The sequence below is a fragment of the Tribolium madens genome, unplaced genomic scaffold (assembly GCF_015345945.1).
Source record: "Tribolium madens isolate multiple individuals breed KSU strain unplaced genomic scaffold, Tmad_KSU_1.1 Scaffold_7;HRSCAF=85;Tcas5.2_LG10, whole genome shotgun sequence".
NCBI classification, from domain to species: Eukaryota; Metazoa; Arthropoda; class Insecta; order Coleoptera; family Tenebrionidae; genus Tribolium; species Tribolium madens.
Window position 1 is genome coordinate 9,023,333 of NW_025401050.1, and position 25,352 is coordinate 9,048,684.

General features: G+C 30.7%; 1 protein-coding gene across 20 annotated transcripts; it reads left to right on the top strand.

The window, feature by feature from the left end:
- Positions 1 to 344: 344 nt before the first annotated feature.
- On the top strand, positions 345 to 23,382 carry LOC123009835 (tropomyosin-2). 20 transcript variants are annotated; one of them, XM_044406373.1, is made up of 10 exons: positions 345 to 492; positions 1,095 to 1,235; positions 1,288 to 1,413; positions 12,629 to 12,762; positions 16,520 to 16,637; positions 19,484 to 19,554; positions 19,631 to 19,706; positions 19,775 to 19,837; positions 22,362 to 22,431; positions 23,192 to 23,382. In XM_044406373.1, exons 2-10 carry the CDS (start codon positions 1,122 to 1,124, stop codon positions 23,269 to 23,271), a joined length of 852 nt encoding a protein of 283 aa, XP_044262308.1. In that variant the 5' UTR covers positions 345 to 492; positions 1,095 to 1,121; the 3' UTR covers positions 23,272 to 23,382. The 20 variants fall into 20 exon arrangements, with proteins under 20 accessions (XP_044262308.1, XP_044262305.1, XP_044262306.1 ...); XM_044406370.1 differs by lacking the exon at positions 23,192 to 23,382 and adding an exon at positions 22,519 to 23,085; XM_044406371.1 differs by lacking the exons at positions 19,775 to 19,837; positions 23,192 to 23,382 and adding exons at positions 19,999 to 20,061; positions 22,519 to 23,085.
- The last annotated feature ends 1,970 nt before the right edge of the window (positions 23,383 to 25,352 follow it).

Sequence of the window (25,352 nt, forward strand, 5' to 3'; positions counted from 1 at the left end):
GTTGTTTTAAATATCAAAAAACTGTAAAAGAAAATACAAAAATATCGAAAATAAAAGCATTATTTTCCTGTAAATCCTGAAATTTCAGTTTGGTAAAAAAACAAATAGGTAAATAATAATTTGTCAAGACAAGACTTGAAAAAATAAGTAGCGATAACGTTTTTAAAATTATTTTCCTTATTATTGCATTGTGTTAAAATACATATTTAATTAAGTACATTTATCGATATTTTTGCACTAATGGTTAAAACAGCAATTAACGAAAAAATTACCATTTTCTTTTGAAAAACATTTTGATATTCCCTGCCTTATTCCCTACATTCTGCTTTTAGCAGGATGGTGTGGCAGAGCAGGGCTATTCTTGGAGGTGGTGGGGCCTCACCCGGTAAGGAGTCCACGTAAACTGATAGCACCTCCGTAGTTGTTTCGTTAGTCGCTCTGATACCTCGTGTCGTGACTGCTGGTACAGGGAACTCCTAGTTAAGACCTTCGGTAAGTCTTTTTTTTCAAAAATATACCACAGACATACACTCCACTCCCATCGAGAAAATATCAGGAAAAGAGACAGTTTTCTCAAAAAAATTTAAAAAAACCTGAGACGATTATTTTTAAACTGGATCCAATTATTGCATCAATTTCAGCGGCCAATTTCACCATATTTGGGCATGTATTACAAGGTCGCCATTTATTGTTGATGCTGGAATTAAAATAAATTTTCCGAAAATTTATTGTTTATATTGCCCAATAAGACAATGTTTATATTTTTTTCTGGAATGTATAACATCCGCGATTTTTGCCACCAATAAAAATAAATACAGTAACCTTCGCAAAGTCACGATTAATTAAACATCGAAATATTTTACTTGTGACACACCGTATATGCGAAAAACTTGAAAGAAATGATTTCATTCCATATTTTCTTATCTCGATGGATGAATCACCCACGACCATATGGTCGCACGCACTTGACCCAAACCCAGCAATTATATGGAAGAAATGTCTTCAATTTTCAATCTAGTTACGCCAGTGACCATGAGAAACGTGCATGAGAAATTTCCCGTCACACTTTTCTGATCCAAATTTGAATTTTCCAGCGCGTAAGATAAAAAAAATCCGCCACCATGGACGCGATCAAGAAGAAAATGCAAGCGATGAAGCTTGAAAAGGACAACGCTTTGGACAGGGCCATCTTCAATGAACAACAAGCCAAGGATGCCAATCTTCGCGCCGAGAAAGTAATTTTTTTCGAAATATTTTAAGTTTTTTCACTAAATGTTGGTATTACAGCTTGAAGAGGAAGCTCGCACTCTTCAAAAGAAGATCCAAACTATTGAAAACGAGCTTGACCAGACCCAAGAACAACTCACCCAAGTTAATGGAAAGTTGGAAGAGAAGGAAAAGGCCCTCCAAACTGTAAGTTGTTTTTTATTTGTTACTTTAGTGAAATTTTATTGCCAACATTGTGATTGTTGGCAACGTGTGGCCATCTATTTTGGCAATGTTTATAATTACATCCTGAAATAAACGCACACAGGAACCACCCGTACGTCAATGAATGATGGATGTTTCAGTTTTACCAAACTGAGGAATGGAAATTTTCAACAAAATTAATTTTTTGTAACAATTTATTACACTTGTGATCCTCATTTGTTTCCTTTTAAGTCACACATAGTTTACATTCAAGACACGAAGTTGCTTAAATTGTTAACAAACAAAGTAACCTTATATACACACAATTTCAATTGTTAAAAAAGCAATGTTTATTTTTCATTTAACTTAATAAAAGCCCACTACGAAAAATATTTTCTCCGGTGTAATTTCGGTTGTCTATCTGTCACATATATTTGACAGTTTGCACTATATAGTCAAAAACTGACAACACTTGGGAAAAGAAATTTAAAAAATTGACATTATTACTACCTAACTCAAATTGACACTTAATGACAATTGTTTTTTTTTGTAACATGCGTTCATTAAAAAAACTTGAGTGCTTTGACAAGTATCTTGCACGTCTTTGATTAGTTCATTTATCCACTGTCAAGATGACAGATTAAAACTCATTAGTGTAAGATACATACAACGACATACGTTTCCCTATTTTTTTTTTTTAAATGAACTCATCTTATTTTAGTAATCACGAAAAATAAATTAGCACAAATTATTTGTTATTTTAAAGTTTTAGTGTTTGAAAAATAAGGAATATCGCAGATAAATGATTTTCGTAAAATCAGCCACAGGTTCATGACGTAGAGGAAATTTCGGATAAAATTTTCGTGAATAAGAGTTTTGATAACACGAAATTTATTGGTTAGTAAATGATTTTATAAAGAAGAGAATTGGTGAACACAGAGGTTATACTTGCAAACTCACCCTTTGATAGTAACGACCCTTTCAGAGGTCTCCAAAATTATTGTTTTAAGAAAATTAATTTCGATCTGAAAAAGCAAAATGTTTTAACGAAAAAATTTTTTATTTTTTATCGAATAAAACTGACTAATCAGATTTTTTGCAAACTCACCCTTTAACTTAGCCACAACCCTTTTTCGAAATTACTTAATTTTGAAGAATTCTGAGAAAGCAAAACGCTTTACAGAAAAGAATTTCTTATCTTTTGTTAAATAAATCTGACTAATCAGATTTTCTTGCAAACTCACTGTCGTTTTTAATAAGTTGCTTATAATCGCTATTGTTTACTCACTCGCTTCGCTTGTTCTGTTTAATACCATTTATTATTTGTTTATTTATTATTGCTGAAAAATTTTTGTCTTTTTTACACTTGCGGAATTTTTGTCTAAAATTACATAAAAACAGACTTGAAAGTCCACCACTTGAATTTTGAAAATTCTGATGGTTTTGACCAAAAATATTACATTATAAATTATACGTATTTTAAGTATTTTTTGAAATTTTATATTTAAAAAAACTTGTGTCATTTTTATTATATTCATGAAAATTTGCTCTCCATTATTAATCACATTTTCAGTTAGGACATACAAGGTGTTAAAAAAAGATTGTATAATATTTCAGGAGATAATAGTATGGACCAAAACAAACAAAAAAGTCTAAATATACTCCGCAAAATAACGGTTTCGGAGATATGGAAAATTATTCGTTTTTTGAAATATTTATTTACAAATTGTTCAAACAAAGAAGAGAAGCTTCTAGTAAAAATTCTAAAAATTTTCACATTCGACATCTCGGACTTTGCGGACTCATGTTTATTAAGACTTTTTTGTTTATTTTGATCTATACTACTGCCTCCTTAAATATGTTACAATCTTTTTTTAACATCCTGTATACTTACCTAGTAGTAATTTTGATTTTTAAATTTTGAGTAAACTATTTTCCAAATTTTTAAGATTTAAGTGAATATTTTAATTTCATTTTATAATAATATGCACTTATACAAAATATTCTGCATTTTTCTTTCAAGGTCACACTAAAAAAATGATGAAACATGATATTTATTAGAAAAATCTTCATAAAACGGCAAGTTGAAAAAAAATTAATGAAAATTTCTATTATGTAAATGTTGTTTAAATTCTATCAACGTCAATAAATTTTATTTTAAAATGTTAAAAATGTACAAGTAATGTCAAATTTGTACTTTTTTACTTGACCAAATTTTATATTTGGTAAAGGGAAAATCGATACTTGAAAAAAAAACTTGAAAGTTCTGTTTAAAAAATTGTTTTAAAATGTCTTACAAGATGACACACTTGAAACGTTATTTTTATGTATTTAAGATTATTTATTAAATAATGAATATTTCACTATAATGGCAACATTAGATGTACAATTAACTCGCTATAATATGTCATTCTTATGACATTTGTCACGTGTTTGTTAAAAACCAATAGAAAAAATGCACAGACTTTTAGATATTTTCTTAAATGGGAATGTGAATGAGAATTCACGTGACCAGTCACCAAAATGAAATTATTTAAAAATTTTAGTATTATTAGCAAATAGGTCGACTACAATTTCCTAGTTTTTAAAAAGAATAATAAAAAGAAGAGTTTGTGCGATTTATATCCAGAAATAGCGTGACTGGCATCTTAAAATACCACTCGCCTGTCCTACATTTATTACCGTAATAAAAAACGAAAACTCCACCATCGAATCCGGTGAAACCCCCAAAAACTGCGTCTCAAGACTTGCACTTGCAATTTTCCTCAAACCGTCTCAAATATCTAAAAAACTCTTTCACGTGACCTTTGAAAATTTCCATCGTCGAAGCGGGGGCCTCGGTTCTAAAAATATCGCGAACTCGATACGTTTCCAAATATGGCGCGTTGGCCCCCACGTGACGTCACCGCCGCCATATTGTCGGTGTATTGTTGGTTGCGTGCATCCTCCGATGGCGCCACGATCGGTATTTTCATTTAGTACACCTAGTGCAACCAAAATGGCTGCGTCGCAATTTCATGTGTTGAAATCCCCCAAGTGACGATGTCTCAAAGGGCCGGCCCGGGCAATCCGAGGAAAAGGGGCCATCAACATCATCCTCGCAATGACAGCACCAGAAGGAGGGCCGCCCTAGAGCACACCCCCAATGACCCACTAGCAACGGAAAGTGCCTCAAAAGCCCCATGTGATACCCCATGTGATGTAGAAATTAAGAGTCTCAAAGATGAACAAAACGAAAAAATACGAGTCGAGGACATGTCGACGGTGTTCCGCCCCGCCGCCGAGGGGTCCAGCCAGAGCGACCAGGAGGAGGTGGACCCCGAGATCGAGGAGTTGGCAAGACTGCGCTGCACGTCGGAGAGGACGGAAGTCGTCGCCGAGAGGGAGACCAGGAGGAGAGGCAGGAGATGTGCAGACTATCCAGGGTTGGCCTTCGCCAGTTCCATCTTCAGTTCAGACACCCTCATCAAGTTTTCCATCATCAGGAATGAGCTGCACAACATTATGAACACGCAGTTGAAAAGGGTAGGTCAGGGGGGGCCAACAACTGGGAGTGCCCCCACTTTCACGTTTCAGTGGAAAAGGAGTCAAAAAACGCCTAATTTAGTTCATTTTATGGTCTACCGCAAATCCAACGGGACTATTATTGGGCCCAATTGGATTACAATGACAAATAAAAACTAATCAAATTCTTTAAATGCGTTTCATAAACATGCGTCACATTAAGAATTTATGATAAAGAGCGATATGGAAGTTTACTTATCACACATGAAGACTTTGTAACACATAAATATGTATGATTTGGTAGAAAATTTTATCTTGTGGTAATCGGGGGTTATTACCACTTAATTCAAATAAACTGAAGAGGGAAGTCGGGTGCAGTGTTTGTCTTATGGTTCATTCACTGATTATTTTAAGAAAGTTTTTGAAACACAGTTTAGACTTTAAGCGTTTGTTCTAAAACAAATCAAAATTTAAAAATCAAAACTGAAAAAATTGTACAGTCGAACAAAGTGAAAATGACGCTTCAATAAACCAGCCCCTCCGACCCTTCTAACCGCAAGCAGGCAGGATCGTAAATTATATTAAATTATCCAAACTGGTTTACAGAAAGCGAAATGAAAATTTAGTTCACAATTATTAAACTAATTGGAATTAAGTCGCCATTTGTTTTGCATTGACAAAAGTCAAGTTAAATGAAAATGTAATTTTTTTAATGAAAAATTTAACAAATCATTATTTATTTAATACAGAGTGGTTATAAATGATTTTCATCTAGCCAGCTTTGGAATTTTTTGCATGTAAGTTTTATTTGTGTCGCTCTACTTTTTTGAAAGCTCTAGTTGTCATTAGTGTCACTTATTAATTAATATTAAATTGTTGTTAATTAAACTTTTATTGTTTCAACTAATTTCCAATAATAATTGATAAGAATGTATACTTTGGAAGAAAACAAGTGTATAATTGAAGTCTATTTTCGAAGTGGACGCTTATTAAACGGCGATTTTTTAATTTTGAGTTAAAACAAGTAGGTACCCCTATTTTCGTAAAGCGGCATGTTTTATTTTACATGGAAAATTCAAAGCTGGCTAGATGAAAATCATTTATAACCACTTTGTATCTTTTAACTGTTTCAAAATAAAATTATTTTATAAATTATTTATTTTGATTTTATGTAAAATGCACAAAAATTATGTTACTTAATTGTTTTACTACGTTTCAACACAAATTAAAAAAAACACGGCAAGATCTCACAGATAATTGAAATAAATACAATCTTAGCTGGATTAAGATATAGCAATGATAATTCAAAAGAAATAAGTCGATTTTTTACATAACTACTAAAGTTTTTTTTTAATTAATTAATTAACAGTTTTTTCAAAATTTTATTTCAACGAATAAGTTTAATTTTATTTGGTGAGAGCTAGGGGATATTTTTGGTTGCTTTCCCCCATCATAGTTGCTGAGTCACTCATTGTTACATTAAATCAGATTGGTTGTATATTGACAGTTGTCACGAGTCACGTGACCCACATTCACAACAAAGAAATGTATGTGATTGGAATTTAAAGGTCATTTGACTACCCCAAAAGGTTTAAATAAGCGTCAAATTATGTTGAAAGATTTTCAAACTTGGCTGGATACGTGCCTTTCTCTTTTTATATTTGGAATAAAAAAAATAATAATTCTTCTGTAAATGTTATTATCGCAATTGCTTTATTATTTGCACAGTTTATAAAACAATTTTTATCAGGGTCAGTAAACATTTTATACAAGTTTACAATATTGTCATGTTGTCAATCCTTCTAAATAATCAATTACTAAAGAGTACTCGTATCTGCATATTGGTTAAAAAAATTATGTTACAAGTCAAACATTGTTATTAAAACCCGTCAAAACTGTCAAACCAGCTTGCGATAAACAATTGGGTTAAAAATAATTGAAATAACTTATGGGAACAATTACAGTCATAAAGTCTTGCTTTTTATCACTTATTATCGGGCAGTAAAAGCGGTAATAATGGAATAACATATTATGCAACTTAATTCAAGATTTTGAACACCACTGAGAAAATTCTGTATTAAATTGTTAATTTAAAAACTGATGTTAACTCATGATAAGAAAAAACATGAGACCTATTTGTATGTATTGTCGTATCGACAAGAAATTACTCCCTAGGATTTAGGGATTTTCGTGAATATGTTGCCACAAATTTGGTTAGGTTGGTTTTTGGTGACAAACAAAATATATCGTAACCAGTGTCAAAATTTAGGTTAAGTCATCTGTCAGCTTGTATGGATAATTCAGTTGATAGTTGACAGCAGGTTGCTTAGGGGTAACTAACCCTAAACATTCAAAATTACTTCTAAAAATTCTAGTTACATACAACATGAAAAACGTAATTTTCCTAAAAGTTCAAATGTGGTAATTTCTTGTTGACAAATCTGTTTTTGTTTTATGTACAGTACGATTAAAAAAAAAGTCATTCTATCAAGGAAACGTTGAAATTTAGAACGTGTGTCTGGAAGATAAAATGTCCCAATGACAAATGAGAAATGTCAAAATAATTTTTATGTAAACTGTGGTGAACGATTTGTATGAAAAAACAACAATATATACTTTTAGGATGTTTGGAGATATGTCCTAGAATCATTCAATTTGTATTTTAACTTTTATAAAATATTTTTTTGACGAGTAGTTAACATACAAACTGTCGAACGAAAATTTTCGTTTTGAAAAATTTTTACGCGCCATTTTTTGCACTAAGCCAGCTATTGTTTTAATGATTTTTACTTTCAACTGCTGAGAATATACACGGTGATTCAAAATGAACCACTGCTTAATAAAAAATAAAAAAAATGTTTTTTACTTCATATTTTTCAAAATATAAATGTTTAAACATGGCACACTTTGTGCTCTCTGAAGAGCAATATCTACTTAAAGAAAGTTTGTACAGCACAATTTTTAGAGTAACTAAATTGTTCTAAAACTACCTAGGTTATTGTACGATCTTTTTGAATCACCTTGTATGTCATACATTCTATTAAATTTCTAATCCAAGTGGCCACTGATTTTGAAATCAAGTTGGCAATATTGAATTGTAGCAGTGGTAGAGACGAAGATATGAAAATTCACATGATAAAAAATAATTATGTAAGTGGAACATTTTTAGGTACGGTATGTTGACTTAAACTTTGACATTTTTGATTAGATACCTATTTAACAATTTTTTAAACCAGTTGAAGTATTTTACATTTCTGCTTGTTTTATGTTATTTTTCCTGTTTTTCCAGCCCGTTATCTCATAACCGTCTTCACACCCTACTTTACATTTTCTGATAATCGCGATTTTGCTTTGCGGTTGTTTTTTTTTAGGTCATTTCCTACTTTACTGTTGCAAAAATGTTGTCATTCACCTAAATAACCGACAAGTATTTAACACTGCACCAGTAATAACAATAACAATAGAAATATTTGAATATTTTTAAGCTGACTCATACAGGGCACACCTCCATAAAACATTGGTTAAATTTAAGAAAGATTTTACGCCTTTTTTTAAAGAAATAATCAATTGATTTACGCCCAATGACGTGTTACGCCATGTTCTTTATTTGATTGGCTAGTTTGTAAGAAAAAAACCGACTTATCTGTTTACACTGTTAAGAGATTTATAACGTTTACATAATTCATCGAATTCCATGACCTTATAGCGCAATCGCATTGATGCCTTATATGTAAACGAGGCACCAAATGTCCGATTTCCCATCGTTCCACACCCATTTCCGCCTTTTTTTTAAATTCGAATTTGTCTCGTAACAATCAACAATCGATTTCCGTTTCGTGGATTCAAATCGTTGGTACTTTTCGAGACAGGTGGTTGGTACGCGTGAGTCAGCGCCATCTTGCCGGCTCGCCCAGTTGTTCTAAGTCGGTGTCGGTGCGTGGTAATCGGGATCGGTGTTGGTGGTTTAATTCGTAATTTTGTTGAAAAAAATCGAAAAAATGACGACGAATATACAACAGGGATCTTTATTAGACGTGCTTAAGAAAAAAATGAGACAAACTAAGGAGGAAATGGAGCGTTACAAGGACGACTGCGAGGAATATAACAAACGACTTCAAGCGGAATGTATGCGACGAGAGGAAGTAAGCATAACGGACCTTTTTCACATTTTTTGGCAAAAATTTAATGAGATTAACCGGTTTTTGCGAGGAAAATCGCGAAATTTTGGGGATTTTGACACGAGAGCAGAGGCGACTCTGATCGATATGCAACTGATGACGAAGTCACGAAAAGTAACTCAAGTGGTTATAAAATAACCTATTATGTCATCCGTACTAATTGTCTTGCAATTTTCTTACCGTTGATCAACTCCCACGTGGTAACTTTCATTTTTTAACGGTTTGGTTTAATTTAATTTGACAATGTTTTAATCGAGTAGGCCAGATTTTTGTTACGACGGTTATTGGTTGGAATGTGAATGACGTTATGGTGACTGATCTTTATTTATTTATTTTTTAGCTGACTTGATTTTATAAAGTTGTTTATTTTAACTCAATATTGGAATTGAAATCTATATATCGAAACTGATGCTGTCATATTATAAGTAATCTTGTCAATGTCGGCTGGTTAATTACAAGTATTATAAACCTGCCTATAGTATTACCAATTTTGGTGATATTGGAGATAATATTTTTTATTTACGTATTGGTATTAATAGTGTCGGAAACTATTTTTTTGTCTTTTAAGTTGTATCATAATGTCACTTTACAAGATAACATTTAATGCCCAATATTTGCTTAATTTATTTTGCTATCTTCCGAAAGATAATGTTGCATTTTGCTGTTTATTTATTTGACATTTCCCAACATATTTACTTAAAAAAAAAAAAAACAAATTATGAAGTTAAAAAATATTCAGAAATTAATACAGTGCGATCAAAAAGTCTTTCTGTCAAGTAGGCGTCCTAGTTGAGGACGTATGTTGCATGACAGTTCGTATGTTATCTAGATGTCAAAAAATTATTTTATAAAAATTAAAACAGTAAGCTAATTAAAATGAATTATTCTATGAAACGTCTCAAAACATAAAATGAGATTTCGTTGGTGTTTATTCATAAAAATTGTTCGCCACGGTTTCCTGTCATAATTTACATAAAAATTATTTTGACATTTCTCATTTGCCATTGTGACATTTTATCTTCCCCAGACATACGTTTTAAATTTCTACGCTTGCTTGATACACAGACTTTTTGATCGCACTGTATTTCAAAAACTCAAATATACAGGCTGTGCCAGAACTCGCGCCCCAGAGAAAATTTTCAAGTAAGGTAAGATACCAGGAACATGAAAAAAATGTTTAAAAAATTTGGCATTTTGCTCTGGGGCGCTAGTTCTGGCGCACCCTGTATAAGAATGTATTTTATGTCGAACTTGCTAAATTAGTTTCCTTTCATATAAGATACTGGTTTTTATCACCTTCAAAGTCTTTTATTGCTAATAATGTTTTACCTCTTAATACACGCTTTCGTAAAAAAATCTGCAGCTTAAAATTTTTCGTATTTTTTGTTGTTATAAGAGTATAAAAGTACATTGGGAAGAAAAACATTTTTTGTCTAAATAATAGGAAATGAAATTTTACATTGTTGAAACGCATATTCAATCTTGGTATTATCTAAAATGCACGTACAAATAAAAGTATACTACATTAAGTATACCATTATTATTATTATTAATTATTATTTATTATTATTACTATTATTCTTTAATTTATTATAGGGACACGCTTACGCACAACCAAGGTCACTGATTTTACACTAGAAAATAGACAAAAGTTGGTGAAACTTGGTGTATTTGTTATAATATTGTTACTCTTTTCGTTTCAAAACATTAATAAGACACCAAAATAGACTTTTTTATTATGCGTTATTTTATTTTCTGAAAACCTCTGAATTATCTTGAAAAAAATGTACTAGATGAACAAAAAGAATGGAACCAAACATTTTCTAATTGGACTATGTATTTTTTGAAAAACTAATTTATAAATGATAAAGGGCCACAAAAATGCGATGACGTTTTGTCTGGAATAAAATTTTTCACAATTTTGTTTTGTTTTGGATTTTTTTATCGCACTTCAATTTTTATTAATTTTCTGGAGGCAATGATAAAATGATATTTTCACTGGCATTTTAAAAACTTCGAAAATTACATTTTTTAAACACCTAAATAATATTTATACAGGGTGTCAGAACTCGCGCCCCAGAGAATAATTTTAAGTAAGATAAAATACCAGGAACTTTGAAAAAATGTTTAAAAAATTTTAGCTGTCAAGAAATTTTGACATCTATTTTTTGACATTTGAAATTTTTTTATGTCGTATTTAATGATACTGATGATCTTGTATATCTTTTTTTTTGATTATTTAATAAAGGTACAAAAATTTTGCCAATAAAAGCCACAAATAACATTGAACAGAGTTACAATTTAGGATACAGCTTCCTTGATTCTTTTTCTAATAGCCTGTAGCAAAAAAAAACTTAAAAAAAAATATATATTTTCAACAGAAATAAATAGTCAAAGTGCAAAATTTAAACTCTCATAACTTCGAAATTTCTATAGATAGAATTTTTTCCATGTTACATGGCATTTTTCTTTGGGGCGCGAGTTTTGGCGCACTCTGTATATTAAAGTAATAGTTATTTACTGTTTATTACTTTTGCCTACAAATCGGGTCGTGATTTTTTGAACATTCCATATAATAAACAATCATTTTTTGCAATTATGAACTTTCAAAAATTGAAAAATTTTAAATACCCCCATAGGTAATTTTTCAACGACATTATAATATTTGAATATTCTGTAAATGTTTGTAGTTGTTTTTCGTACTTTTTTTTAAATTGTAATGAAGTAATTTTGAATACACAGTAATAAACGTTAGTTTTAACATTTATTTGTCTAATTTACAAGTTCTGTTATTGTAGCTTCAGTAAGCAGCGTTTTTATTTTTCTATTTATATTCTTTTTATGATGTATTTAAATATTAATTGCGTTTTGTTCCGGTCAAGACTCTTGTATTCCACACGCTTCGAGAGTAGTAATTGGTGCAGATAATCACATATTTAATTAATTACACGTTGTCAATACACTGAAATTTTTCCTCGATTTATAACACGAAATTATCTTTTCACCTACTCGTTCTAGTCGAATTCCCGTTATACCGAAACAATTACCATGAAAAATACCAAAAGTGAGTCATTTTAATCAAGTCAAGTTTCCATAAAAAGAGTCACTTTCAGACATCTCATACATAATTTACATTTCTGAGAAAATAAGACAAAAAATTTACAAATCACCTTTCAATGACGGTCATCGAACTTTTAAAAATTTTCTGAATGTTTTTGGGTGGAGTTTAAAAAAACTTAAAGTTTGAATGGGAAAAAGAGGATGTGACGGCGTATTTCCTTCCTGTTCTTTTTTGTTGTCAAAGGTACAGGCATTGACGTAACAAATGACTATTGTTTACATTGTTTTCGAGATTAATTCACCACAAAAATTCGACTCGAGAGTCGATAAACGGATGTCAAATAAGTGATTCGTGAGATAGACATCGGGGGGAAAGTGCGTCATTGTATTTTCCGTGGCATAGAAATGAACGAATCATTCATAAATTTGAGGGCAAATGATTAAATATTATGACGTTTTTCTTTCTTTTTTTTCAGGCTGAATCAGAAGTAGCTGCCCTCAACCGTCGTATTCAGTTGCTCGAAGAAGATTTGGAACGTTCAGAAGAGCGTTTGGCCACCGCCACTGCCAAATTGGCCGAAGCTTCCGCCGCTGCCGATGAGAGCGAAAGGTTTGTTTCGAATGAAAAAGGCTTAACGGAAAAATTCACTAACCAATCGGTCAATGCGAAATTCGATTGTAAAAAAATAACTAAATCTTATTTTTATTAATTAAATATTAAAAAAAAAAGAACTTTGAAAGAGGGTGGAAATTTTAAATTTTGCTAAAAACACCCAAGTTCTTCGAATTTGGGAAATTTAAGTTTTAAGGTTGTATTAATAAAAAAAGTAAACTTTTTAACTGAAGTCTGTTTTTCTTTAAATGGAAATGCCAAACAGTCTTAACGTTGGCATCACTAGTACATTCATTCCAAATTTTAATAAAGGAAGTTGGCAGTTCCGCTTTTTTGAATTAATTTGAAAACAATGTCATTAAACGTCAACACAAAAAATCGTCTAAGAAAATTTAAAGACGAAACACCAAAAAAGAGACAAATTCGGTACCGCTAACAGTTTTTCGAAATTTGGAAACGAATAGTTCGCAAGCAGGAAGTTAGAAAAAGGGCCCGTTAAAATGTAGACGCAATTTTGCAGGTTTGGTAAACATTCTTATTTTTTTGCAAAAAAATTGACAAGAATACAAAGTAAACATGAATGAGAAAGAACCTCGGAAAGAACGCAATTAAATTAGTGTCTTGTACATCGTTTTTGAGGAACGAGTTGAAAAAGTAACAATTTTGAAACTAAAGCTGAAAAAGGATTTATAAAATGCATCAACTTCAATAAATTACACAAAATTTATTGCCAATCATCATAATACCCACTTGTATTTTTTGCTAAATGTATATACATCCTTTTTCTTCAAAGTTTTTGTAATTTTTTTCAAAATTATTAGCACTGAATTCTGTCTTTAGACCTTAGGTTATGATGTCTGTCCTCAGGTATTCAATTATAGCGCTTTCAAAGAGCAAACAGAGACACAAGATTCATAAAAGTCAAAATTTTGACAACATCTCAATTTGAACACATAACCATAATTTTTTAACAAAATTTCTAGAGACAAAAACAACGAGCAAACAAAATTTGTGGCTATGGAGACAAGCTGCTACCAATTTTTTCACCAAAATTTTGACTTGGTAATTTCCATTAAAAAAAAAAAACAGACTATATAACATACTTTATTTTTGACATTATTGTAAATACCATTGTTGTTGTTTTAATAATCTGACATTTTTTGAAAAATTTGTGGGTTTTATTGACATAAAAAAAGGTTTTGGGAAAATACAGTGTCTCAGAAATTTTTGAAAAAAATATCTGAATGATTTTACACTATTTTTTATTTAAAAATTGAACTTGATATTTTTTATAATGCATAAATTCTAAATCATAATTGTTGGATTATCAACGATAATGTTTATTTTTTAAGGGTTGATATTCTTTACTTAAAAAAAAACATTCATAAATACAGTGTGACCTATCAGGGAGCTGCACATGTGTGAGTATTATTCTGTTTGCTGCAATGCATATTGATTTTTTTCTCCCACCCACTGTGTTTATTATAAATATTTGCAAGTGAAGCTCCAGGCAGAGATTACGACAAAATAACAATAGAGACAAAATTAAAGAAATAACAGGATTTATACATGAGAAGTTTGAAAGAATAATAAGGTTGCATTAAATAAAATATTTAAGCTTAATAAATACGGAAATCCTTAATTAATACACCGACAGGAAAAAAACATTAAACGTGTACATTTTGAATAGAACTAAACAAGACTATCAAAATGAAAGGTGTTCAATTTGCTTTCTTTTATCCAGTTGAGTGATTTGTTGATATTTTGACAAAAAAAGTACTTTGCTTTATTCAATGATACTTTTTGTTTAAATTGGGAATTAAAATGCAATTTCTCTTCGGAAACAAATAGTTTTGAATGAGTTTTGAGAAAATACGTTTTTTATTTTAAAGTAGGATGAAATTTTGATTACAGAAAGCCTTGATCTTTAATATGCCTAAAATTGAACAATTTTTTTATTTAATCGGAGAAATTATATTTGTAATGAGATAATTGAGTATTTGATAAGTTTGTGACGATAAAACAATTTATATTTCGGGAAGGAGAGAACTTTAGCTGCGCTTATTATTTATTTCTTTCTAACAGGAAATGAAGTGAGGCTTTATTCCCTCGTTTTTGACTAATAATCTGACACTTTTTTCCCTCGGGAATAAAACTGTTGAATTACCGATTTTTCAGTTGCAATTGAATGAACTGAATATTTTAACAAATTGTGTTATTATTAATTTAGTCTGTTGGAAGGACAGTTTTGCATGCATCTCTGGAATAAACATAGTTAATCCCTTTAATGATTCCTGAGGTTTAATTTATAAAGCACCAAACGAATAATAGCAATTCTTTTCTGTGGTGTATGTACTATTTTTTCCACGACTTTTTTTAAAAAACTCAAGAAATTGGCTGTAATTCTTTAACAAAGCTAGTATTCTTTGAAATTACACCATGGCAACAATAAAAATGTTTTTTGACTATGGGTGAATTGGAATGATTTAGTAACGGGACCAAATATTTGACTTCTGTCACAGTTTTGTCATAAGAAAAGTTGATTTCTACTCTTTGTCGTGCAAAAATTATTATTTATTGCTCTGTATTATTATTAATCTTGTCAGATAACTAATTCAGATAACCATTTCAGTAGAGTGCAGCTAGAACTCACCTAAGATTGGAAATAAAACCTTTCACAAATTTATCTACAATTTTTTTTAAGATAATGTTCACTTCTAAACACAGCTCAGCAATCTTATTCTCTGATTCATTTTATTGAGAAAATTTCTTATCTATTTGACTAAGATTTTCCTAATTTGTTCTATGATTTTGGAATAGTCCAAAATTTTTGTCTCTGGAAATCAATGTTTGCAAAAAGTTTCAACAAATAAATATCAATTTTGACAATTTATAGTACATTTGGATCATTTTTGTTATAATTTGTTTTTTTACAGCGTCTCTAATTTATTTATCTATTGTAAATTTATTGGAGTAGTTAGTATGGTTTTATATCGTGAAGTAAAAAATTGAGGACTACTGCAAGTTATTTATTCAGTATCTAAATTTTTGGTTCTAATTAAAAAAAATATTAAAAAACAAAATAATGCGAAAATGCGACGATAATAACATGTGATAATATTTCTGGCAAAAAAAAATTAAAATGAAATATTACAAATAATAAGTAAGAGTAATTAAGTAATAATTGTTTTAATTAATCTTTTAATGGTATTTTTTTAAAGATGCATTTTCAAAAATTTAACAGTTTTTTCTTTAGTTATTTGTTTACTTTATTTATTTCTCAAATTTAAAAATGGGACAAAAATAAAATTAATTGCTAATTAAGAATGAACTAAATTGTTACACAATTTCTGATTAAAATGAATTTTCTTGGAGAGCAGTTTGTGATAATGAATTTCAAAGAAATTTTGTACACCAAAATAAAGTAATGAATGACTTAATATCTATTAAATTTTATCTTAAGTCAACTTTTTTATCAGATATTTAATCTTTTAAACATTTGTTTGTGTAAGTTATTTTAAGCTATTGAACTAATTACGACTGGAATGTAATACTCGTTCCGCTTAAGTACCTAACTGTATTTTTTACCCACAAACAAGTAATTAGCATGTATGTCTATGTATGCAGTTAACGAGATATTCAAGTGTTTTAAATTAAAGTTTTAATGTTTGGTTTTGACTCATTCGTAATTTTTACAATCGAATTTTGGACCGCATCGTGTCAACAATTTTATTAACCAAGCAATCACGCATAGGATACGCAAAGCCTTAGAAAATCGAACCAACATGGAGGATGACAGAGTAGCCATCTTGGAAAACCAATTGTCTCAAGCTAAACTCATAGCCGAAGAAGCCGACAAAAAATACGAAGAGGTACAACCTCCTCTTTTAATAACACCAATTGAAAGTTTCGAAATTTTGTAAAAAATTTCCAGACTTTCGACACAGTTAGGGCTTTAGGGACTGTTAGGTTTTTACAGGCAATCCCGGCACGTGCACCAGATTTTTAATTTAATTTTTTTTTCAAACTGTGTTTTTTGACGATGTTTGATGTAAATTTATTCGTTAGGCAACGCAAGGTTCTCGAGAACCGCTCCCTCGCCGATGAAGAGCGCATGGACGCCCTCGAAAATCAACTGAAGGAAGCCCGATTCTTGGCTGAAGAAGCCGATAAAAAATACGATGAGGTGTATTATAATTTGACTTAGCGTTTTTGCAGTGTTTTACTATGATTTTGAGGCTCTACTAATCAGTGCTACCACAATGAAAGTGTGTTTTGCTAAAAAAATTATTGACACCATGGAACTACACATTTAATTTGATCAGATTTCAATTCGTGAAAAATGTGTCCGAAGTGGTTTTGTGTTTTGTGATCAGTGGTTCTAGAGGTGTGATCCGTCCATAATGCAACGTGGATTTTTTCAAGGGTTAAAGGGGGTTATTTAGTGATTAGAAAAAAAAATGTATAATTGTACATTTATTATGTAATTACTTGTAATTAGTGTTTAATTTTTTTTCTTATTATTACCAAACTTTTCGAATATTGGGAATCAAAATTTTGTGCCTGGAATGTTGTGAACTTTCGAACTGTCATTTTTTTTTTAATACGAACTGAAGAAGAGTGTTTCAAGGCCTCCTTGTGTTTGTGGCTACAGTTAGATGAGTATGTTCCATGGTGATCATGCATGTTTCACCTACTCGCAGATTTTCCACGATTTTTTTAATACAGTATCGATGGAAGACCTGTCTAATAAGTTAGACCTACAATTGTTTAAAAATAATTTTTTTGTGTGACATCCCAACTAAATGTTCCGAAAATTCTCAAACGTTTAGTCTAATTAACATGTTTGGTAATTTTTAAGATGGTAATATTATTCATTTGTTGTTTTTACATTTTGGGGAGGAGTAAAATAGCAATTCGGGATTGCGTTTTTTATTTTTTACCTTCGAAAGTTTGGATTTGTTGTTGTTGTAAACTATGGAGTTAAAATTGTTAGTTTTTCGTCGCCAACGTGGTAGACAAACTTTTGTCTTTTTTTAGTGTAAAAAATAAATATTAAATATTTGGGAGGAGTAAGTAACGGAGGAAACAAATTTTTATTTTAGTTTTTTCGTAAATTTTGTTTCATAAATTTTGATATTTGCTTGAGTATGGTTTTGGTTCAAGGTTTGTTTGAATTCGATTTTTTGGGACCAATTGGGTAAAAGAGAATTAAAATTTTGAGAAAGCATTTTTTTATTAATATCTTTGGAAACCTTTGTTTTTAGTTAATGTTTTTGCTGTTTATTGAGACAATATTAATAATTTTAATTCTTTGGAGGGAATACGGTAGGAATTTATCAATTTAAAATTATTAGTTTTTCCTAGCCAACGAGGTAGACAAATTTATCTGGGAACAATTTCAGTCAAGCTGTATGAAATTGATTGTTTGAGACTCATCAGGCAAATAAAATTTATTTAAAAATTATTAAAAATTATTTGAAAGGAGCAAAGCAAAAAAATAGTTTTCTTAACTAACGAAGTACACAATTTTTTATTATATCTTTAAAACTGTTGATCTTTTCTATTTTTTTTTTAATTTGAAAATTAAAATTTGAGTATGTGCGTGGGTAGGTATCAAATTGGGTAAGGAAATTACTACATTTTATAATAATGCGATATTCAGGTTTTATTGAGAGGCTGATTACAAAAATTTGGTTCCTCAAGTAGCCATGAAAAAAAAAAATATTTCAGACTTACTTCTTAACCAAAAGGGGCTAATTTAAGACAATTTCAAAATTATTAGTTTTTCCTGGCCAACGAAGTAGACAAATTTATCTGGGAACAATTTCAGTCAAAGCTGTATGAAATTGATTGTTTGAGACTCATCAGGTAAATAAAATTGATTTAAAAATTAATAAAAATCATTTGAAAGAAGCGAAGTAAACAAATTTAGTTTACTTAACTGGCGAAGTACACATTTTTTTATTTTATCTTAAAACAGTTGATCGTTTCTTTTTTTTTTTTAATTTGAAAATTAAAATTTGAATATGTGCGTGGGTAGGTATCAAATTGGGTAAAGAAATTAGTACATTTTATAATAATGCGATATTCAGGTTTTATTGAGAGGCAGATTACAAAAATTTGGTTACTCAAGTAGCCATGAAAAAAAAATTATTTCAGACTTACTTATTAACAAAAGTTGCTAATTTAAGACAATTTCACACCATCTTGCAAATTACCAAACGTTTAAAAAAGCCAAGAACCCATTAACGTCTTCACATCTCGGCCATAACCTGTCGACTGAGAGAAATTTACCACTTACTGTCTGGTAAATTTTTAGTCACACTTGAGAACTTAAATTAACGAAAAACTTCTGTTTTAATTACGGAAACTTATTAAAATTAATATTCAGGTAGCTCGTAAATTGGCCATGGTTGAAGCCGACTTGGAGAGAGCCGAAGAACGTGCCGAAGCCGGAGAATCGTAGGTTTCTAGATTGTTGTGTTGCGTTTCAATGTGGCATGAAAACATTTACAGTGATTCCAATTGGCCGTCTTTTTTTGTTTTTTTAAACTAATTACTAACCCGTTTTTAAGTTAGCTAGTTTATTCAATAATGTATACTAAAAATCGAGGAAAAGTGATTCAAATAAATGAAATTTTAATCACTTTTCTCGTTTTGAGTTTTATATTTTTTTATTTTCGTTAATGTTTTGCATGTGTGTGTCGTTTGCTAGGTTGCCAGAAAATTGGTCCTTATGGAACAAGATTTAGAGCGAGCCGAAGAAAGGGCCGAACAAAGTGAAAGGTAGGGTGGCTATGCTTTTTAATTATGATTAAAGTTGAAGAGAAGAATTTCTACTGACATTTTTTTCTGATTGCAGCAAAATCGTAGAACTTGAGGAGGAACTCCGCGTCGTTGGTAACAACTTGAAATCCCTTGAAGTGTCTGAAGAAAAGGTACTTTATTTTCACCAATTTTGTTAAAATTTTTATTTTACAATATCAATTATTCGATTTAATCATAGGCCAACCAACGCGAAGAGGAATACAAAAATCAAATTAAGAACTTGACCACTCGCCTAAAGGAGGTACCGACATGTTTGGAGTTTTTCTCCTTTGTCTAACCCCTTTAGTGTGTGTTTTTTTATATAATTTGGCATGTTCAACCACAAACGCAAACTAGAAAATCTAGTTCGCTTTTGTGTCATAATTGTGTGTGTTTTTTTTACTAAATGTTGTATTAACACAGGCGACGTTAAAAGAGGAAGAATATTCGGTGACGCTCAAACAGGTGGAACAACGATTAGCAGAGGTAAAGTGGATGAAGGCAACAGAAATGTACAACTGGCATTAGCAAAGCGCTCCTTCCTGTTATATGTATTTTTTTGTATATAGTTGGTGATCTTGGGGGCTCGTCTCGACTTGTATTTTTTGTCTTGTTATTTCTTTGTATATTTATTGATGCATGTGTTGTGTGCAGGCGGCTGTTACCAGAGAACATAGCGAGGATAAAATCCGTTCCATTTCTGATAAGCTGCGTGAAGTAAGTTCAGTAATAAAAACGTTTTCACAAGAATTATATTTTTTGGTTGGCATTATGGTGGGAATTTAAATTCATTTGATAAACTTTAGAAAAGTGTGTTAGGTACTTAAAATAACAATCTGGATGGATTTTTGTAACGAGCGTAGCGAAAGAGGGAAAAAATTTAATGAATTCTCATCATATACAAAAATTTTCTATTGACAGATAATTAAACAAAGTTTAATATTTTGAAATGTGATTACGCAGTCACAAACTTTAACATTGGAAAATATTTTAATTATAATTTATTAGAAAATCTCTTTGGAATTATATTTTCCGTATTGTCTGTGATTTTAAACAAAATGAGTCAGAAGATATGTGTATTCTCAATTTAACTCTTTTTTATTAAAATAAGAAACAACTTGTGGCCAAAATAAGATATAGAACGTTTCAAAATGATTGACATCTCGGTAGGTGTTGAGAATGTAGATCAGACTAATTTTAGTTCCAAAAAAGTTGCTGATGTAAATATTCTTTAGGATCACGATACTTTATAAAAAAAATTGACATTTCAGTTAACGTGAAACAGAAAGAAAAATAGGAGAGAAAATGCACAAGAATCTCTTAAAAACGACAAATGTAACAAATTGTGTAATAGACATATCTTCAACTAGTGGCTGCAATCGTACAAAGTCGAAGTATCAATGTTGACAACTTAAATTTGAATTTCTATGACCTACCGAGAAGTCAAACATTTTAAAAACACTCTTTAGCTAAAATTGAAAAACAAAAATTTTGTAAAATGTGTGTTTTGAAAAGTGTGTTAGGTACTTGAAATAACAATCTGGATGGATTTTTGTAACGAGCGTAGCGAAAGAGGGAAAAAATTTAATGGATTTTCATCATACACAAACATTTTCTATTGACAGATAATTAAACAAAGTTTAATATTTTGAAATGTGATTACGCAGTCACACTTTAACATTGGAAAATATTTCAATTATAATTTATTAGTAGAAAATCTCTTTGAAATTATATTTTCCGTATTGTCTGTGATTTTAAACAAAAAGAGACAGAATATATGTGTATTCTCAAATCATATCTTCTTCATAGTCTACATTGATCAGAAATTTAACTCTTTTTTTTATTAAAATAAGAAACAACTGGCCAAAATAAGATATAGAACATTTCAAAATGATTGACATCTCAGTAGGCGTTGAGAAGTAAATCAGTATTTAGGATCACGATACTTTATAAAAAAATGACATTTCAGTTAAATTCTGTCAGGAAAAATAATCTATTTTTCGAAAAGAAATATACATGTTTTGGTTATGGTTTCGATGAATATTGAAGAAACGTGAAACAGAAAGAAAAATAGGAGAGAAAAAATGCACAAGAACCTCGTAAAAATGACAAATGTAACAAGTTCAACTGGTGGCTGTCGAAGTATCAGTGTTGCCAACTTAAATTTGAATTTCCATGACCCACCGAGATGTCAATCATTTTGAAACGCTCTATAGTTCAAATTGAAAAAAAAGAATTTTGTATTTTTAAAGGATTACACAAATGATTTTATACTTTTTTTATTTCTTCTTGTTGACAATTTTTGAAATTTACACTGCTGTCAACTTTATAAAATCTACTTTTAAGTGAGTGTTTTAATAGTAGTTTTAACACAAGTATTAGAATTTCAAAAGTTGATCAATCATCATTAAGTGCCAACATATCAAAATCAAATCCTTCGTATCATTTAATGATTTCAAAATTCTTTATTTACTGAACTGCTCTAAAATTAGTATGGTTTAGTAGTGATTGCTTTTACTCTCTTATCAATCATCATTGCTTTTCACTTTCAAATTTCTTTCGCACTCAGGGGCTTTCCGCTTTTCCTAAATCTGATTTTTAGATTTGTGATAAGGTGGGGGTACTATAAAATCAATCTGCATTACTTGTAAGTACCATTGCATGTTTTAACGGAGTGCTTTTTTCCCCACTTACTACACCCGATTCATTTATATTTTGTTCGAACGAAACTGGGAGTAATCTTAGTTTCGTTACAAAATTGAAACTAATTTATTATGTTTCTGTAGGCTGAAGCTCGTGCTGAGTTTGCTGAACGTTCCGTACAGAAACTGCAGAAGGAGGTCGATAGACTAGAAGGTGCGTATCGCTTGAATACTAACCTCGTTTATCCCCCTTTTTTTTGTTTTTTTTTTTTGTGTTTGCCATTAACGCCTTAACTTGCAGACGACCTCTTGGCCGAAAAGGAAAAGAACAAACTGTTATCTGACGAGATGGAAGCTACATTGCATGATATCCAAAATATGTAAACCAATTCAGTACTACCAACATTCCTGCCTTGCATTCCCCTCCAAGAACAGTAGCATCGCTCGGCATTTTTTTGTTTTCCGGTGCTTATTGCAATTAAATTTAGTAGTGTGATGGCACAATAAGCACAGTAGATCAGGCATTTTTCATGTTGATCTCTCGGTTTGTGGCAATATGATCAACACTGCCCTGATTTTCAATATCAAAAATATCAATTTTTGTACATTTTCAAGTAGTCACTTCGTGTGGATGAAAGGATTTCATAATTAATCATTATGTATTATAATTAACTTTGTTTAAGAGCGGTTTTTGGGGTACAGGTAATCACGTGAAGTCCTTTCATTTACAGACGCTTTAAATCTTAATTTTTTACTGTAATGTTATTTCTTCTAGTATTATAAAGTAAATTTATATTTTAAAGTCTGTTTATATCTAATTGCGATGTAAGCTAATGAGTATATGATGAAAAATGTTTTTTTAAGTTGATTTTTGTTTTTATTTTTTCCTGCATGACGTAACCCGTTTCAGTGTGGATTAACCCGAGTCAATTTTGCGTTTTTGGACACACCATTGTCATTACTTTAACTTGCAGATGAGCTCGTCGCTGAAAAGGAGCGCTACAAGGAGATTGGCGACGATTTGGACACAGCTTTCGTCGAACTTATCTTGTAAAGAATTGGTCACTTTTTCTTCCAGCGACTCACAATTTATCTTTTCTTTTATTTTGGTAATTGTGTTACGTGTTGTATATACAGTAAACAAAATATATTGAGTTACTGATCATTTCTTATTCATTTTAACGTCTCCACTAACGGTACTAACATTTCCAGATGAACTTGTCGACGAGAAGACCAAATACAAAGCGATCGCCGATGAGATGGACCAAACTATGGCCGATTTGGCTGGATATTAGTCTGTTTTTTTCGACAAACTGCCGCTGAAACTGCCTAAATTCAATTAAGATGATAAATGCGTGCTCAACTCTTATCATCTCTCGCTTGGTGTTGGACTGCAACCAACTGGCTTTTGTGGTGTCCTTTCAATGCACTTATTTAGGAAATTTTCAGCAGCTCTTCATTTAGCTTGTAGTTCTCTTGGTTTTTCCAAATGTTACCACTTTGTTGCTAGGGCCAGTCGACAAGATTTTAATATTCATATTTTTATTAACAATAAATCATTTTGGGATGAGTTTGTTTCTTTTCAATGGACTTCTCGTCGGAATTGCTTGTATTTTGAAGCTAATTGTGGCTTTATTTTGCATAAATGGAAAACGTAAATTTGTTAGTTTTTGACGAAATTTTTTACTATTATCCTTGAAACTTGCCAACTTGTAGAAAATTGGATTTTATTTTGAAGAACGTCAGTTAAATAATGAAAAAATTGAATATACAGCGTGACTCAACTTAGACTTGGTTATTGATCAAAAAAATCAATACACGAGGGTTGAACCACTGCTAGATAATAAACAGTTATTTTTCATTACATCTCAACTTAAGAAAGTTTCCTACAATTTTTTTTCTGTAATTGGGAGAGTAACTAAACAGTTTGGGTAATGGCTAGTACGATTTTTTTGAACCACCGGGTGGTTGTAATTATTCGAGGTTTCCAAATTTTTTTGGGTTTAAAAATCTGACCAATCCGCCCCTAATTGTTGTCAGGGCCGTACCCAAGGGGGGGATTAGGGGTTCAAACCCTCCCCCCGAAATGCTGAGCACTTTGTATAGTGTTATAAGTGTTAAAATTTAGTTTTTTTTTATTTTAGTGAGTTAATTTTAAATTTTTGTGAATTAATTTTTCATGTGTTAATTATACAGTGTTTCATTTTTATTGTTAGGTACAAATTTAAATAGTTGATAGAATATTTAATTTTAAGACAAAAGTATTTCGTAAAATGTTATGAAAGCAGGGCCGTAACCAGGATTTTATTTCGGGGGGGGGTACACGTTTTTATTTTTAATTAAAATAAGAGATCCTAATTAAACATAAAAAAATACAAATTAACTCACAAAAGTAACAAAAAATAAAATAGATTTTTAATACTTTTTATTGTTACAAATTTAAATGGGAGCTAGAATATTCATTTTTAAAACAAAAGTTTTCTATGAACATAGTATATCGAAAAACGCTATACGCAAGGGGTGCGTCTTTTAATACGTTTTTTTTTTCAATATTTCCGAAATCATTTTAGAAAAAAGTTTCAAAATTTGCTACAGATGATGACTTTTATACACTTAAACAAGTACAAAAATAAAATGTTGAAATTTTTAATTAGGTGCTTCCTAAACTAGGAAGGGATTAGGGTAAAAATTTACTCTAACTGTTTTGTCTGTGGTTTCTTGCCACTTTCAGCAACAAAATTTCATAGTTTTTGATAAAAAAAAGGTCTTTTGTGTTTTTCCGATACAATTTACGGATTTTTAGTAAAAATCGGTTTAAAAAATTATGTTACAGACCATAAAAATTAAAAATTAAATTTGGTTTACCGTCTAGGACGCCCCTGATTAAAAATTTTGTTATTTGGCATTTGTTTGGGTGTACATATAAAGGTACCAAATTTTGTAATTTTATCTATTCTATAATATTAGGAAAAACCCTTTAAAAAACGTACCTTTTTTAGGGGGTGTAGCTCCTTTTCATAGCATTTTTCAAAACACTTTTATCTTAAAATTAAATATTCTATTAACTATTTAAATTTGTACCTAACAATAAAAATGAAACACTGTATAATTAACACATGACAAATTAATTCACAA

Coding starts and splice junctions, on each gene's coding strand:
- LOC123009835 (XM_044406362.1), top strand. CDS start 4,453: ATGTCTCAAAGGGCCGGCCCGGGCAATCCGAGGAAAAGGGGCCATCAA. Junction 12,763..16,519: donor GCTGCCGATGAGAGCGAAAG/GTTTGTTTCGAA, acceptor AATCACGCATAG/GATACGCAAAGCCTTAGAAA. Junction 19,555..19,630: donor AGGGCCGAACAAAGTGAAAG/GTAGGGTGGCTA, acceptor TTCTGATTGCAG/CAAAATCGTAGAACTTGAGG.